This window comes from Leuresthes tenuis, unplaced genomic scaffold (assembly GCF_036924035.1).
Source record: "Leuresthes tenuis unplaced genomic scaffold, fLeuTen1.0.hap1 SCAF_12, whole genome shotgun sequence".
NCBI classification, from domain to species: Eukaryota; Metazoa; Chordata; class Actinopteri; order Atheriniformes; family Atherinopsidae; genus Leuresthes; species Leuresthes tenuis.
This window is the reverse complement of record NW_027325366.1, coordinates 8,679,327-8,697,899: the sequence shown is the minus strand read 5'-3', so window position 1 is coordinate 8,697,899 and position 18,573 is coordinate 8,679,327. Positions and strand designations below refer to the sequence as shown.

The 18,573-nt window shown below is 36.8% G+C and overlaps 1 protein-coding gene across 2 annotated transcripts in view; it reads right to left on the bottom strand.

Annotated features, from left to right (window-relative positions):
• lrrfip1a (leucine rich repeat (in FLII) interacting protein 1a) overlaps positions 1–18,573 on the bottom strand; it is a 49,554-nt gene that overhangs the window by 21,174 nt on the left and 9,807 nt on the right. The window contains exons 2-10 of one of the 2 annotated variants that reach the window (XM_072396522.1): positions 13,330–13,416; positions 4,355–4,372; positions 4,140–4,211; positions 2,193–2,234; positions 1,901–1,951; positions 1,670–1,705; positions 963–1,022; positions 827–868; positions 627–683 (exon numbers count right to left, since the gene is read on the bottom strand). In XM_072396522.1, the coding sequence (XP_072252623.1) occupies positions 627–683; positions 827–868; positions 963–1,022; positions 1,670–1,705; positions 1,901–1,951; positions 2,193–2,234; positions 4,140–4,211; positions 4,355–4,372; positions 13,330–13,416 (465 nt within the window). The remainder of the gene's footprint in view (positions 1–626; positions 684–826; positions 869–962; positions 1,023–1,669; positions 1,706–1,900; positions 1,952–2,192; positions 2,235–4,139; positions 4,212–4,354; positions 4,373–13,329; positions 13,417–18,573) is intronic. The other variant, XM_072396521.1, reaches the window with a different exon arrangement.

The window sequence follows — 18,573 nt, the reverse complement described above, 5'->3', positions numbered from 1 at the left end:
ACAAAAAGTCCCTTATAGGAGTTTGTCAATCATTGGAAGTCAATCATTTATGATTGGCTGACATACTAACCCAAAAAACGCAGAGAAATTATTTCAGGCCAGGTAAGACCAGTACAAAATTTAAAGAAAGGCTGCTATTATTTATTCATATGCCTTTGAACATTTTTCCAGTATTTCTTTCTTTGTCACGTAATGCTACCATTTTTTTAAAAACTTTTGTTAACTAAATCTCTCTCCTCTAAAATAAATCAAACTTGTGCAAAAACGTATTCAAAGACAACGCCAGCACTTTAGATTCAACTTACAGACTGTTAAGAGTAAGCAGCAGTTTTTACGGCCTGATTTATAGTTTCAATACAATGGCAACATCTGAAATCCTGTTTCAGCATGGAGACATGCAAACCATCATCAACCCAATTTTGTCCCCACACTCTGTAGTTTGCACCAAAATAATGGAGACGAACACATGGTAGGTGTATCCGGTTCAAACCAAACGCAAAACTACAAAAACAGAATCCTCCACAGCATATAAACAACTGACAAGTGTAGTAGTTAACACCTTCTCGTCAATAAGACAGGTGGTTTTAATGTTGTGGCTTATCGTTGTGAATATGGCCAACACGCACCGTTAGATCTATCCTGGAGGAGTGACACACTCTGCTTTCATCACTGAGTCTTGAGCACTGATAACATAACAGAGAGGAGAGTGATGGGATGCAGCTACTGCTTAAACTTTTCTACCACAGGCGGTATCGTACTGCTAACAAGCGTTGCCTCATATTACACCAAAATGTCTCTACAGTCAATTCAACACACATCTACTAACCCTGCCGGACATGACACTGTAATCATCATCATTGCCGTTTCTCTGTGAATAAAAAACAAGAATGAGACGCACTGATGTCACTTCTGTCCAGACCATCTGAAATTTTCTTCCCCACATTTACAGGGCTCTTACATACATCTCTGTCTTTGTACTTATGCTTCTTCTTTTTCTTAGACTTCTTATGCAGGGAGGAGCCCTTAGAGAAAGGGAAAGAGAACAGTGAAGTATAAAACCAAATCAAGACAAGATCAGAAGCCTGTAGCATCACACAATATATGCATGCACAGTGTATTCTTTACACAGGCTAGACAGCAGTTAGATGCCAACAAAGACAAGATTAAACTGATAAACTGACCCAGACAAATATCAATACCATTATCATTAGGCCCAGAACAGCCATTAGTATGAAGTATTTTTCCACAATAACAGAGCATAGCACATAATAGAGCTTAACACAGAGAGGCATAACAGAGCCTAAAATGGTGCAGACTCTGTTTTTTGGAGAAAAACAGAATGCAGTGTTTCTTTTTGTCAAAATCAAATTGAACTGATTCCAAGATACTGAATGTTCCTTTACAACAGCAAAAACAAGCCCTGAAGAATCACTTGAGAGAAGTTAGCACACATTCATGCATTGTTTCCTAAAACTCAGTACCCAACACAATCACTCAAGTTTTCCACAACGACACACAAATCATAAACAAGGTAAGGCCTAAGTTCCCTTTCATCATGCATATAATAATTAGATATTCAGAACAAAGTGTCAGTATAGTTACATCTACTCAGTTCAAATGCAGGGTCACAAACATACTTTGTTAGCCTTTGAACAATGTAGGCCCTTACCCCTCCACCATAAACCCCAACTGAGTCAAGATCAGACTGTACAAAACAGGCAACATCATTAATAAGGGGCAGCCACACTGACTGCACCTTGTTACTAACAGGCACATAGTCTGTCAAATGTTATGACAACCAAGTGGTGGAAAAGTTCAAGGAAAAGTTTGGGTATGTTTTTCATAATTTTATTTATCTATCCATTAATTTTTTTGCATGCACTGTTTAAGTGATACTGACCCTGATGCTGCCACGGCTTCCCACTGACATCCGCTCATCGTCGTCTGACAGCTGTGTAGAGAGTGAAATGGATGGTTAGTTTTTGAAATGGACACAATGTTTGATTAATGTCAACAATGACAACAAATTTGATTTGCATGCTGCTCTTGTTATTTTTACCTTTACCTATGGGCAAAGATATTTAGAGATCAACAGCAAACCATGGCTGAATTCTTCACTATTTTTCCCAGTTATCTTTCAAAATTAGAGGAAATGAAAAGCATGAGATGGAAACAGAGGAAGGACAACAAACCGTCTGTATCTGTGAGGAGCGAGAGTACTTCTCACTGTCCTCCTGGATGAGGGAGCGGTAGGGTGTAGATGGAGAAGAGGAGGGATGAGAGGCGTGATGGAGGAGATAGATGTCAAAGATCAACAACACCATACAAGAGGAAGAAAACTATGGCTTTTTGGTACAGACCGACTGTTGACCAGCAAGGCAAGGTATAAAGAGAAAAAAAGGAAAAAAAATGGGATTAAAACTAATTAAATTAATTGGAATGTGTCTGCTAAATTTTGATTTTACAGTAGAACATCAAGCTGTGATTGCCTTGTTAATGATTGGCTCTGATAGTTAGTTCCATTATTTATCTTGTAATTAATTGAAAAAAATCCTGCATTTGTTATGTTATGCCTTCAGAAATATTCATTATGCAGTAATTTCTTTGTACACTTTCTGACTCTTAAGGGTATCCTAGATCTCCAAGCCAGAAAGAGTTATATAGGGTATAGGAGTATAGGAAATAGAAGCATTAAAAAAATATATATATTTTTCATTAATAAAATCTATTCTCATCAAGAATTGCCATTCATCAACAAACAGATATAACTACATTGGGAACAGATCACTGTGGGAAGCCTTTCTACAATAAGAAGACAACACAAAGACATTGCTGAGGGAGAAGAGTGTATGTATACTTGAACTGTCCTGCCTGCATTCCTGACCTGTCCCCTGCAGAGAATATATGGACATTTTTTAAACAAAAAAATGCTTGTTTGCAGGAAGAGTGGGACAAAATAACTGCTTCACTGCTTGGTGTCTTTAGTGCCAATATGTCTTAAGTGTTGTGAGAAGGAATGGGATCATTGCAGTGTTAAAAGCTGTATCCTCCCAACATTTTTTGGCAAGTTTTGCAGGCCTGAAATGGAAGAATGCATGTATATTAACAAAATAGATAACACTGATGGTTCATACTGTCTGCACATTTTGTACTTTCAATATGGCCCCAACTTTATCTGATATGGAGTTGTAACTATTCTAGAAAACTCACTCACCAATTTAGCTGATATTTGCTAAGCGATGAAGTAGAATTATTATTGTTGTTGTTACTTTAGACTCAATAAATTTGTCTTGAGAGAAGATTGTTTATAGTTGCAGCAAAAAGAGAGACTATGTCAGGTAAGAATTAACCAACATCAGCAGTGACAAATTACGAGGTGGATGCTCTACATGCTTTCAGTAAAGAAGAATTTCTGTGGTTTATGAACAATGCAGGATAGGACCTTCCTTACGTCAGCTGCAATAGGATCAATCACTAGGTATCTGGTTTACCTGAATCTGTCTGCACAAAGCATTAATTTTACCAAGGTACTGACTCGTCTAGACAATTTCTATAAAAAGTTTCATGTAACATAATGATATGCATTCAGTCATTCATGCCTTCAAAATTATGAAAATCACGCAGCGATCAAGGCAACCCACCAGTGACACAGTAAGCTTCAAACACATGGCAATTTAAAATCAAACTACATGTAAATTCATGTTATTATTAATTGAAAAAAAACGTAACATAAAACTTTATCACCTTTGAGGTTGCAAGCACACTATTGTCATTGAAGTACATAATGATCAGTAAAACTATGTGTCCCACTAAGCCTTATTAGTAATTAAGTATCTACAGCAGTCAAATCAACAGATCAAATCTCATGCAATCTCACACCATTAGGGCAGATGATAATGCTTAAAACTGAACAGCCACCCTGCTTATTCGAATAAGTGGATTAACATTTATGGCCAAGCTTGGACTCATTATAATCCCATTCCAAAAAAGGTTTTACAGGAATTAGCTGAAATTCAAAACAAACCAGCCTCACACAAACGCAAGGTTAGGCTTCAAAATATGTAGAGATGTAGCAACACATACAAACAGTTGTTAATAGGATGTAGTAAAAGAGTCATAATTTAGTACAGAGAGTGTACCATCCATTGCTCAATATCTCCCCATTTGCTGTCCACTCGGTCATCTAATTTGGTGTTCAAGCCGTAGTATTTCTAAGAAGAGATAGGAAACGAGGGCAGGAGAGAGCAGTCATGGAGTTCCATCATTTACTGGGACACAATTTGAAGCAAACACCTTAATCAATAAATAAAAATGAAGTGATTATCTGAGGTGGAAATGAGGAGGATGAGCCTACCTTCTGCACCTGAAAGATCTACAGCACCAAAAAGCAGCAGAAGAGTATTGGAGGACAAAACGGAGAGGGAAAAAAAAAGATAAGTGAAAGAGACGGCAAACTGAAACTGTACAGTCAGGGAGGCAGCATGCAGAAAAAAATATTTGAGAAGCACTAGGGAATGTGAAATACCCTGCTGCTCTGCAGTACCAATAAGAACTGACCAAGGAACACAAGTTGGCTGGAGATTTTTTTTTTTTTTTGTCTTTGCTGTACTCAGAGGCACAGACATCAGCAAAGCCAAAGGTTGACTGGGGATATGAAGGCCTCTGAGATTGGGCTGTCAGGCGATTTCCTAAGATTCTTAATGGTTGATATGTCAGTGGCACATCAACCACTGTATGCTACTTTCGCAGAGGCCTGGATCTACATGGTACATGATATATAGGACTTTCAGAACCATAATCAGAGGGTGGACATGAGTTTTGCTCACCAAACAAGAAAATTAGACTGCTCAGCAACAAGATGAGTCAGAGAAAATTAAGACAAACTACGGTATGCCTTTAAAAAAAATAATTGAGAAAATTTAACTTTTTGGAGACAAGAACATTTTTTTGTTAAAATATTTACTTTTTTGGCTGAAAGGCAGATGAAAAAACATTAAAAAATAAAGCTACAGCCAGAGCCTGACTGAGTTTTTCTTCTTCTTTCTTTTTTTTTTTTTTTAAACTCATGGACTCTTTTTGAAAATAAAAAAATCTGTCCACCATCACATAGTGGACTCATTTCTAGATTGAACTTTTCATGGTTGATCAGGTGAGTGTTAGAGTTGTGGTTTTATGCAGGTTCATCTGATTGACTATTCTTATTTCCACTTTGCTTAATTATTAATCAGCTCCTTCATTACATCTGATTCCCTTTACCACTGAAGCAATCATTAGGTAAAGCAAATCAGTGTCTTTGTGTGTGATTTAAAAAAAATGCACATTGATAACAAGAGGAATGTCTTGGTACCATGGCACAACATTAAATGTTAAAACCAAGTGTTGGTATGGCCCAAAATAAATACCGTCAGGCATATTTGGGTCCGAACTAAGAAGCAGGTTCATTATATGCAGGTTGTTTTTTTGATTATTTGGCTAATCGAAACCCAACAATTGAGTCTGTGCAATTTGATATGAAGACATGGGGTTATTACCTTGTAGGACAATGTAAGTGTTCTGATCTTCATGTAAAAACAATGGTGTTGGCATTAGAGGACCAATCACAATGATGAAACTCAAATAGCATATTTCAACAGTGAGAAAAAAGTATGATCGAAGCACAGCTGCTATATACGTAGCAATTCAATTCAATTCAATTCAATTTTATTTATATAGCGCCAGATTACAACAATTGTCATCTCAAGGCACTTAAGTAATATAGTCCAATTCAAGCCAATTGGAATTCAATTCATTGTAATCATAATCCAATTAATTCATATAGAGCCAATTCAAAAAATTAATATCCTAGCTAAGGAAACCAACAGATTGCACCGAAACTTGTCTTCAGTCCAATCTCCCGTCCTGAGCGTGCCTGTGGCGACTGTGGAAAGGAACGACTCCCTTTTAACAGGAAGAAACCTCTGGCAGAACCAGACTCAGGAAGGGTGGCCATCCGCCTCGACCAGCTGGGGTTTGAGAAGACAGAAAAGAGGGAAAAAGAGAGCAAAGTGAGGAAAGGTGTGACAGATGAGGTCCCCCAGCAGTCTAAGCCTATAGCAGCTTAACTATGGGATGTTTCAGGATTACCTGAGCCATCCCTAACTATAAGCTTTATCAAAAAGGAAAGTTTTAAGCCTAATCTTAAAAGTGGAAAGGGTGTCTGCTTCCCGGACATTTACTGGCAGCTTATTCCACAAGAGAGGGGCCTGATAACTGAAGGCTCTACCTCCCATTCTACTTTTAGAAACTCTGGGAACAACAAGTAAACCTGCAGTTTGGGAGCGAAGTGCTCTGTTAGGAAAATACCTTACAATTAAATCTTTAAGATATGATGGAGCTCGGTCATTAAGAGCTTTATATGTGAGAAGAAGAATCTTAAATTCTATTCTGAATTTAACAGGGAGCCAATGAAGAGAAGCTAAAACTGGAGAAACATGATCTCTCCTGTTAGTTCTCATCAGAACTCTGGCTGCAGCATTTTGGATCAGCTGGAGGCTTTTCAGAGAATATGTGGGACAGCCCAATAATAAGGAATTACAGTAGTCCAATCTTGAAGTAACAAATGCATGAACTAGTTTCTCTGCATCACCCTGAGACAGGATGTTCCTGATTTTAGCAATATTACGAAGGTGAAAGAAGGCAGTCCTAGAAACCAGTTTTATATGTGCGTCAAATGATAAATTCTGGTCAAAAATAACTCCAAGGTTCCTCACTGTAGAACTAGAACCCAAGGAAATACCATCTAGAGTAACTATATAACTAGACAATTTCTCCCTGAAGCGCTCAGGTCCAAAGAGAACAACTTCAGTTTTGTCTGAATTTAAAAGCAGACAGTCCAGGTCTTTATGTCTTTAAGACAGGCTTGTAGTCTGACCAACCTGTTGGTTTCATCTGGTTTCATAGATAAGTACAGCTGAGTATCATCAGCATAACAATGGAAATTTATGCCATGCTGTCTGATAATGTTACCTAATGGAAGCATGTATAAAGTAAAAAGAATCGGTCCAAGCACAGAACCCTGAGGAACTCCATGACTTACTTCAACGTGTGAGGAAGATTCTTCATTTACAAGAACAAACTGGAATCTATCAGATAAATATGACTTAAACCAGCCTAATGCAGTTCCTTTAATCCCAATAACATGTTCAAGTCTCTGTAACAGAATGCTATGATCGATCGTATCAAATGCAGCACTGAGATCCAACAGGACAAGCACAGAAACAAGTCCGCTATCAGAAGCTAACAGGAGATCATTGGTAACTTTCACCAGTGCTGTTTCTGTGCTATGATGCACTCTGAAACTCTGACTGAAACTCTTCAAACAGATTATTTCTATGTAAATGATCACAAAGTTGAACTGCAACTATTTTTTCAAGAACTTTAGACAAAAAAGGGAGATTGGATATAGGTCGATAATTAGCCAACACTTCTGAATCAAGAGTAGGTTTTTTAAGTAAAGGTTTAATTACAGCAACCTTAAAAGTCTGAGGTACATATCCTGTCAACAAAGACCGATTGATCAAATCCAATATGGAAGTGTCAATTAAGGGGAAAACCTCCTTGAACAGTCTGGTTGGGATTGGGTCTAACATACAAGTTGATGGTTTAGAAGAGACTATTGCTGTTGTTAGCTCAGAAAGATCAACTGGACAGAAGCTGTCTAAATACAATTCAGGTTCGAAAGATACTTCTAAAGCTGCTCTACTTGATGATACATCAGTCATAATAATGGGAAGGATTCCATTAATCTTCTCTCTGATAGAAACAATTTTATTGATGAAGAATCTCATGAAATCATCACTGCTGAGAGTTAAAGGAATACATGGCTCAACAGAGCTCGGACTCTTTGTCAGCCTGGCAACAGTGCTGAAAAGAAACCTGGGATTATTCTTATTCTCTTCTATCAATAATGAATAATAAGCAGTTCTAGCTTTACAAAGTGCTTTCTTATACGTTATTAAACTATCTTTCCAGACTAATTGAGACTCTTCTAAATTAGAGGAACGCCACTGTCTCTCCAGGAGACCAGCAGGAGGGGATGTTGGCAAAATTGCTGAGCACTAGCAGATCTGACAATTTACAATTGCAAACTGTATTAATATGCAGCAAGTGTATTCTTGAGGTAGGTGAGAAAGCCTCAGTCTGCAAGATGGAGCCTTTGCTATCTTAAAATGTTTGCACACAATAGAGAACAAACATTACATTTTTTAAAACCAGTGAGTGGGCTTCTTTTAAATGTATAATGTCATCAAGGCACTAAAATGCTATACAAAAAGGGTTTATGTGTTCAAGGATCTTAATAAATCTTAATCTAATTAAAATTTTATCAACTAAATATGTATGTGAATATGCAGACAATCTGATTCATTTTGGTGGGTATCACACACTGTACTTCATAAGCTCATGCAACATAAGAAAATGGCATGGAAATATTTTACTACTTTGACTACTTTTAATGAAGAAAAATAATTAACAAGTACAAAGTCTAACCTGTTTCCAGCAGGAGTTGCCATGGTGGTAAACCCTAACAAGAGATTACCTTGCTGAGTCACAAACCCTGCTTCAAAGAGCAGGCCCCAGGTTATTAGAACTGTCATTATATAGTCCTTTAAAGATCAAAAAAGTTTGCAGTTTTGTTGGAAAATGTATTAATTTTGCCTGGTAAATGTGTAGATTTGAAAAGCATTGTTTTCTATGTAATCATCTACCTGTGGGCCATCATGATAAGAGCACACATAACATAATTCTGCTACAAGAATTGCAGTTGGTCTCTGCAAAGAAGTGAAAACACATACAAACAAAAATTGGAAGAAATTAGTCGGTAAAAGGTTGGAAAATCAAATATTAGAAAAAAATCCAAATTTGTGCAGCCCTAATTTTAAGTCTCTACTTGTATACTTGTATACTTCACGGATTAACACCGCTATTAACTATGATCACTCATTGCTTTCACAACAGTTCAAGGTATCAAAAGAGCCAGGAGCATCATTATTGCTATTTGTTGGTTTTATAATTCCTTTCTTACACTTTTCACATAAGGTTCTGTCACCATTGAGACCAAAGAGAGATTTGCTCTTAAATTCGAAATATGCCGATGCCTATGCTGCCTTTGTGAGCCTGGCCCCAAACCTTCACTGACCAAATCCAACACTCCCTAAAACCAAACCCCACACTCACTGTTGCATTTTCCATCCAAGCATTCCACTTTCCACAGCATTTTAATCCAGATTTACAGCAACCGTTTCTCTTGTACACTCACCCTATAAATGGATTTGCTGAATGGTTGTGCAGGCTCGCAGAAATGGTTTTGTAGAGGACCTTTTTGGTCGATAGCATCACTTCAGTGACAACAACACACCCAGGTATATAGTGGTATATGGCCCTCCCTTAAATTACAGTTCAGGTGACATAGATGGTCATGTCCCAGTTAAAAAAAAACTATGCAGTCACAAAAACAAAGTAACTTCAAAGAAGCTGGGATTGAGTTGCGTTACATTGAGTTGTAAAGGTCAGGTTCATAAAATAATACCATCAATGGTAGGAGGTGCCAGGAAACTCAAAGATGCAACACAGTCCACATCATAAGCAAAGGAACAATATACTATATAAGTAACTTTCAGTGTAAATGTGGCAGAAACTTCATCATGAACTCTGACCTCTCATCTCCCCGTTTCAGTCTTGAACCTTTTCTGTAAACTAATCATAGACAATACTACACTAAATTAATAACAAAATCTTTTTTCTTTTTTTTTCCACAAACTGCAACTGCAATAAAATGCATTGACACACATCTTGTCTGTTTACTTTTCTCCCGTTACATGTTTGGACAGCCTATTAGCTAGTAAGCTGGGCACTGTCGTAAGCCCATTCATCAAACAAGTTACACAATCAGCCTACAAGCTTGTGCTCATTCTTTTCAACTCACCAAGCTCACCTTCTGACATAGAGGGTCTCTTGGACACCCGGTGAGGGGAACCCTAAGCCCCCTCCCTGTCAGCTGATGCCCAGCCGTCCTGCTACCTTAAGAGAACCAGGAATGGTGGCATCCTTCAGAATTCAGCAAGCAACACCACGGACAGTCATGGAGGCAGGATCACAGCAAAGACGGAACCACTGAGATTTGAACTCAGAGCAACAGAGGTAACCACTTGGTTCTTATTTGCCGCTATAAAGGTTTTACCAGTAGTCCACTCCTGAATTCTGTCTTCAATGTGTGAGGAAACATCCAGAAATTCCTGAGCTGTGAGCACTCCAACCAGTGCCTCAGGTCAACACTACGGCACCAACAATAACTTCTCCACTGGAGGCTAAACCAAGGAGTGCAACCTACTAATCTGTTTTAGAACTCGGCTAAAAGGTTTAAGGGTCACACACACCCTGACCAGACTCAGCTCAACAATGACGATTAATCTAGTACATATGACTTGTGTTAGTATACATGTGTGTTAAGGTATGTGCACAAATTACTTTGTGCAAAGTTTTTGATGTTTTTTTGTAACTTGTATTTTGATTGCAGAATAACTGAGCAGAATGCCAAATAATAATGAAAAATAATTTTAAATAAAAAGGTTCAGATACAGCAGTAGGTTCCCCAGAAAACTATCAAGTTTTAAAAGGCTTCCATTACACAAAGATTTACGTCTGGATTTAAGAAAACTGTGATTAGGGAACACACTTACTTTTCACTTGGTCTCTGCTGAATAGTTTTTATGCGCTAGGTTCTTAATATTGTATCTTTTGTGAGCCACAAATGAAGCACCTTCTTGCTGGTAAACATTCTTTTAGACAAAAGGCCCAAGGTCCTTTACAATCTGGGGGTCATCTTGCATTAAACACACATTTCGAATCTTTTTATCTTTTTTATCCCAGCACACAGGCCTGTCAGTCTAGGTGCTGTTTTACATATTGTAAGCAGCTTGTTTATTGGCCTTTTTTTTTTTTATAACTACTCCATGAAACCCATTTTTGTTTAAGTGTCTTCACTGTGAATATTGAAACAGCTGCTATGTTTTGGCAAAAAAAACCCTGAAAGTTGCATGTAGATTTTTTACTTGCGTTTGCACAAAATTTTCCCAGCACTTATAGCAGATACCCACTTTGTACTGTAAATTCTGCAAAAAGACTTTTTAATATTTTCTAATATTGATTTATATATTTTTTCCTGATTCAATATGTGTAACTACTTTCTTGTCAATTTATAGTTTTTCAGCTTTCCCTGTGGCTTAGTTTTCAACCAAGTCTGGTTGACTATTTAAACACAATCACTTCACTATTACACCATCAGAGGTGTTGAAATATACCTTCAAATAGAAATTTTATCCTATGTGGGTTAACTTGTGTGTGTACTTTCAGGCCAACTATTCAAAGGAAAGGAGCCTCTTAATCAACATAATTTCAGGTAATATAGGTAAAATTAAATGATCTAAATTAGTATACAGTTATGCAGTGATAACATCTGACCTCTATCCCTAAATGACAAAATACCTTATCAGACATGTCTAAATGGCCAATTTTGTCAGTGCATGTTAACTCACTGAAAATCTGTATAGTATTTTACTGCAAGTATGAGACAATAGAGATTTCACAACAAACATCAGAATTTGCCTTACTGGCCGTGACAATAAATATTACGATAATTAAAAAACTACTATATAACAGAATTTAATTAATTCTAATATTTTTAAATACATAAAATAAGAAAAGTCTTAACTGCATATTCTGTTTAATACTTTTCATGACAAATTAAACTTGTATCAAACATAATGCTGCAAATCAGAATGGATGATAAGATAGAAATATGGAGATCTGGATTTTCACAATAGCAAGCACTTTTTTATTTATTTATTTTTTTTTATTTTTTTAATAGCAAGCATATTTTTAAACAATTGCTACAGCTCTGGAGAGATACTTTTATTTATTGCAAGTCATGAACAGATCACATATAATTTTATCCTAACCCTAACATCAAAGATTATTGTTGAGTGACAGAGGAGGGCTGACTTGAGAAGATTGAGAGAGATTGAGAGCGATTGCAGTCATCGTGAGTGACATGTAGGTACAGGCACAGATCATCAAAGTAAATTTCTTTCTGAACAAAGAAACAAGGCTAGTTAAAGGAGTTCAGTGTCAAAAGGTAAGAGGAAGACATCTGTGTGTTTGAGATTACTACAGGCTAAGAATAGTGAGCCCAGAAAAGCGTAGACTCCCATGGCAAAGATCAAAGGTGATAAACCAAAAAAAGAAAAATGCAGATAACACACCACTGACCTGCAATGCAAACACACAATTACACACAGACAGTTCAACTAAGAACCTGTTTCATCACGACGCACAATCTAGTGCTGGTGCCACACGTTCAGTCAGGGAAGTGCCAAGGGGCCAATGAGGATGTTTAAGTGTCTATTGGCGTTAATGTTTACCCATGATGTGCAATTTTGGCACTACAAATTAGTAAAGTGGAACATTTTTTAATCTATAAAGGTGTTCAAGTACTCTGTACTGTATCTATAATATATCTTTTACACCTAAGAAAAGCAGAAAGCACCTCTGATTAAGCACCTACATAATTCCTAGCAGTGAAGCTGCGAAGGCACCCATTGTTTTAGTATTTTTCCCTATTATTGGGGGCCTAGCAGCGCATTTACGTATTTATGCGTTACCGATAGGTATTTAAGTTAAAACCATCGGTGTTACAGGCACTGTTCAGGAAAAAATGCATTTGCAGTATGTATTTTTTTATGTTGCCATACGCATTTAATTAAAAGTTTGAAAATCCTCACGTGTAACCTCTTTCTCTGTAAATATCTCGTATTAAAATGTGGACACCTGTGGCTTATAATCCGGTGCGGTCTATATTCCTGAATTCACTGTAGTTGTTAGTCTGGCTTAAGACTAATTTGAACATATTGGAACCTTCTTTGAGAAACTAGTAAGTAGGTTTTACTGCTTTTTTTTCTTTTTTTGAGTCTTCATGTTTTCATGAACTAATACTGCCAAGATTTCCAGAGCTGGACTCCTCATTGATGTGGTTCCTGTTCAACACCACTAATTTACACCACTAACCTATGATATGGCATATTTAAGAGCATGAAGCTTTGTTGGCAGGGAATTCTAAAAATCAAAAGTAAAAGTTTGTGCCAGGAAGATTGCTGATTTCCTTCTGTTACTTGGGGCAATGCATTAGTAAGAGCTTTCTTTTTGATAACGTATACCACAACCTCTCTGTAGGAACAATTGCAATGTGGAAATAACTATGAGATGCCTCTGTGTTCTTTATCATGGTGTATTGTATACCTCTTTCTGTTGCCGCTCCAGCTCCTTCATGCGGATCTCTCTGGCCTCTGCCCTGGCTGCCCTCTTTGCTGCCAGCCTGGCCTCGGCCTGAAGGCAGAGTCAGAAAGAATTAGAAACAGAAGGGGAAAAAATAGAAAAAAAAGAGAAGTGAGACAAAAGAAGCCTTTGCAGGGTCAGCTGACACATTTATAAATGCCGTACATGTATGTGAACAAAGGTCGAGTTCCTCGAACGAGTTCTTAAGGGAATATGGGACACTTCTGATGGATTATTAAAAAGTAATATAGGTAAAATGCAAGTAAAGATTGATTCGCAGTTTGTCATTTTCATTTATTAAAGACCTTACACAGGAGTATGTCAAACTCTAACCAACAGTGTACAAACACAAAATATCAAGTATCATTTAACTCAGAATGAATATAATACACTGTTTAATTGTATACAATCTTGTCATAATCTTGAGACTCATACAGACAGGCAGTCACAACAGTGTGTTTCGTATTTCTGTATATGAGGGACTTGCCTTTGCTCCACTCAGCACTCAGGCAAGAGCTGGGCCTTTTCCTTAAAAGGACCTCTCTCAGAGTGTGCAGTGTGTGTGTGTGTGTATGTATGTTGCAGTGTGTGTGTAAGCATTTCCTTCCTCTAACTTTGTGGTAGGCACTGTTTGGTTGCAGCCCTTTAGGCTCTAGGCACAGTAACTGTAATAACTCCTACCATTGCACTAATGGGTTTTACCCAATGTCAGTCACCAAGACTGAATGAAAGGAATACACAAAGGAAAGAGCTGGCTTCAAAGGAAATAGTTTTTTTTATAACTGTACACATGCACAGAAACTTCACTGAATGATTCAGTTAATATTAATGTAAGGAAAAACAAAAAGAAATACAGAAATACATCACTGTGTGTGTACCCAAGCAATTAGAGTACTAATCAAAAGTTTGAACAAATCTGTTAATTCTCTGTTGATAAAGATACTCATGATGATATAATATAAAGTACCCTCATCCTAGACCATTGGTAGACTGCACTAGTAGACAAGAATTGTTGGTAGCAGGAAGCTCTGAACAGGATTGAATATCACTAAAACAGACACAATACTTACTTGCTCCCTCTACGGTTGAGCTCTTGTTTTATTACTGAAACTAGCTGTTAGTTTTAGTAACTAATGGCCATTGTCATATATTTTCTGTACATTTTCAGTGACCTGCAGGTCAATCAACTGCAAAGCCTTCAACACATCTAGAACAGTTATCAAACTTTTCTTTAATCTCTTTGGCACCAATTCAGCTGTTGGTGCCTTTTGTAGTAACCTTAATTTCCTATGTCAAAACTTTTTATATTAGTGTATATGTCAGCTCATCAGTTACAAAGCACTGCAGTTAGGGTCAATTTTCAACACTGAATCCCAAGCTCACAAAACATTAGTGAGATATTGAAAATGCTTATTTGATTTATGTCAGTTTGTATGTCAATGAGATATTTTAAATATATATATACAGTACATGGGATTGTACTGTTGAAGCCATGGCTTCAACCAGGACAAGTTATCAGTCACCTTCTAAACAGTCAGAAAATCCATTTGATAAATTGTTTGTATCATAGGACAGTGAATTTTACCAAATCAAGATCTATTACATCAAAACATGAAAAGGCGACTTGCTTCTGCTGTCACATGCTACATTGGGTTTTCTACCTTTTGTCTTAGCACTTTATAGTGAGTATTGTGTAATGTTGCATTACAATGTGGTTTTGGTACAACAGCCACACCTAAATGTAGGGATATGAGCAGACTAATCCCACTGACATCTCTGCAGCAATTCTTTTTTGTGACAAAGGAAGGTTGTATTGTGTATTTGTTAGTTTGTTTCCAGACTTAAGATGGCAGCTGTAAAGTCTAAAAGAGGATTTAGGCAAAGTCCATCTGCTTGGGTCTGCTAACATGTTTCAGTCTGTCCATTAGGAGGTCTACAATGTTGACGGAGCAGTAGAGCACCAGGCACTTCCTCCATAAGGATAGAAGTTAGTGTGTACCAGGATATTCAATAAAGAAATGTTTCCTGAGTGAGGCCTGTAAAAAGACTAAAAGGATTAACTGAAAAACTTCCACTGCAAAATTATATTCAAACTAAATAAAATAAATAAAAAAAAAAGGTTCTACCTTGTTGCTCACTGTATGATTGTGTACAATACAATTCCTCAAAGTAAATTCATGTAATTAATAGTAAATTAATATTTCTGCAAATTACTCTATGCGAAACAAATGCTAACGAGACTTTAGTACAGCATATATGTACAGAATCTCTCACTTGACATACATCCTTCATGACCTTAGAGGTGATAAAGCTACAATGTTAGAAGAGTAAGATAACATTAGTTTCTTGGCCTTTAAGTTGCATAAACACAGCTCTTGTAAGCCTCCATTTCCATGACTACTTTGCCCAAAGGACGACTAAAAATAGGTACTTAGTTGCACCCTCTAATAACAAGCGCCATGGTTAAGAGCTTTTATGCATGTGGTCATTAGTTTGAGATAAAGTTCAGCCAATGAATTCACTCAATTGACATTAGAGAGCAAAAATAGAGTCTTTGTAGACCGCCTAGGGTATAAATATATAAATGTGCAATCTTGTGGCATTGGACTGTTGTGTGAGGAACCGTTAAACCGTTAAGTCTCTAGTCAAGTCTAGTCTAGTCTCACACATTGTAATATTTTTGCAGTTCTACATTGTTTTAATAAATATAATACAAAAAGGTCAGGAAAATATAAAAAATACGACAACTTAAAACAGCATCATATGGGCACTGTATAGCTCAACTGGTTGAGCAGGCATCTCATGTACAGAGGCTGTAGTTCCTTGACGCAGTTGACCAAGGTTCGATTCCTATTATGGAGCCCTTTGTTGCATCCCGTCTTTCTGTTTTGCATAAAACAGTTTTGCTTTTGATTTTTTTTAAACTTAAAACAGCTACATAAACACAACTGGAGCCTCCATGTGCAGAAATGTGAACGTATACATGCACATACAGAGCAGGGACAATTAGTTCTTACAATAGTAATTTTGTTGTGCTATATCAAGTGTTTGAACCCTACACACCTCTAAAGGAAGTCCTTGCTGTTTGTTCTGTTGAGAAGGACAATAAGTTGTTTCCAGGCTCATGTTGTGGGAATTAGTAACATTAGTGAACATCTGCTAATTTCAGGACCAGAAACAGGAAAACAAACAGAAATCCAGACTAACTGATGCAAAGTGTGTTTCCAAGTTAGGAAAGTGTAAAAAAGTGATTATTTAAGCTACAGTCTGGGACTAACATAACATATAAATTACATTCAAGCTCATGACACTTGACCTCACACGATGCAGATTAAGTCTTCCAGGCAGGATTGGTGCTAGGTTGGATCAGCATAAGGCATACCCTACTCTGTTGGGATTGGAGGCTTTTTTACCATATTTGTCAATTTATCAATAGCCCAAACCTCTAAACTGTCAAGATTACTCAGTCAAAAGCTAGGACAATATAATCTAAATATTCTTAAACAGGTTTCAGCTCTACCCATTTACACAAAATAAATTTTGACAAAAAAACCCAACTTTCTTATATACAGAACTTCATAAGTCAAAATCTCATAATTTAATAATAATAATTTGACAAGCAATAAGTAGCAAAAAGACGATTTCCTCAAGTATCAAAAACTAGACAATACTCTTTAGACTCTTTACCAATTCTGCCTGTGGCACACCTGTTTTCTTTCAGATCATGCAACTTATCGTTGCATAACACCCTCCCTCTTATCTAATGTTTGTGGTGACGTTGCCATACTGATTCACAAGCAGTGATGAAGAGGTCGGCAACTGTACAAATAACGCTTGAGTATGCCACAGAAACTATGAATATGGAGTGGTCTTTGGTGGACAAGTATCAAATAAAAGTTTTTAATGCAACAATTATAAACTTAATGCTCAGATCAAGAACATATGGACAGAGTTTGTGTAACTACTCTCAAAGCCAAAAAGGAAAAAACAAAGTCCTGCACCTCTGTTTTAAATTGCAGTGAATTTAAGTCATGTGACTTTCTTGACTGTCATACATCCAAGGGTTGAATTTAGCTTGTTTTAAGGGTGCATGAGTGATAATCAGTCATTATATGTTTGAGAACAGCAGCCTCTTCACAGTGAGAAGTGTGAATTGTTGCATAATTTGCACATCATTACCGCCCTCTTTATAGGAAAGAGTGCTAAGCAAGTATGCAACACGCAAAAGTTCCACATGCGAGTGTTGTGCTCATCCCTTTCATGCTAACTGCCATTGAATTTTTTAACCATTACCACCTTTACTGACAGAAATGTCACTATTTTCACAACAGTTCATCAATTTTGGGCCTTCTCTTATTTTCAATCATGTGTTAAACTTGTTCACATCAGTATAATTTTTTTACAAAAAAATAGACTTGCCCTGTTTTTCTTTTTCATTGTGAAGTCCCTCTGTAATCTTCTTCTCAGTTTAATTTGTTTAATCTATCTTTCTGGTTAAAAGGTAGTCAGAAGCAAAGTTTTTTTTTTTTTACTGCCCTTCACTTATCAATCATACAATTATTTATTTTTTTCATGGGACTTTTTTCAGTTATCGAAATATACTACGATGTCAGATTGGATAACCTGCCTTGTCACATATGTCCCCTTGAGCATACACATTTCATCAGCCTTTACTGACAAAGATGCATGTAACTAGGCCAGAAGGCACACATCCTTTCTTTCTTCTACTTTACAGCTATTTATATTGACCTACATGGATTCTGGTTCAATCAAAACTGCTCTAATTCTGCATAATTTCAATGGGATGGCTGTCCTCCTGAGAGAAAATAAGCTAGTTTTTGTGAATCTGGATGCTCAAATAAGACTTATCACTTGGATACAAAAGTGATTAAAATATCAGTTCAAGGATAAAAACGTTAACTTTGAACAGTCTAGTTCAATTCAGACAATGCAACATATGCTATATATTCTGCCTTTTCTGTGCTCTGATACTTCTGCACTTTTAGTAACCCACTTTGCAATTGGTCCACATTATATTCTCAAACAGAAAATAGAATAGAATAGAAAATAGAATAGAATAGAAAAAAATCTAAATTTTTCAATGAACAACAGGTAATCATTACAGAGATATTCCAAATAAGACTATAATGACATTTCTAAACTGTTTTTATAAGCATTTTTCCAGTCTAGTTGACCACTCAAAGTGCT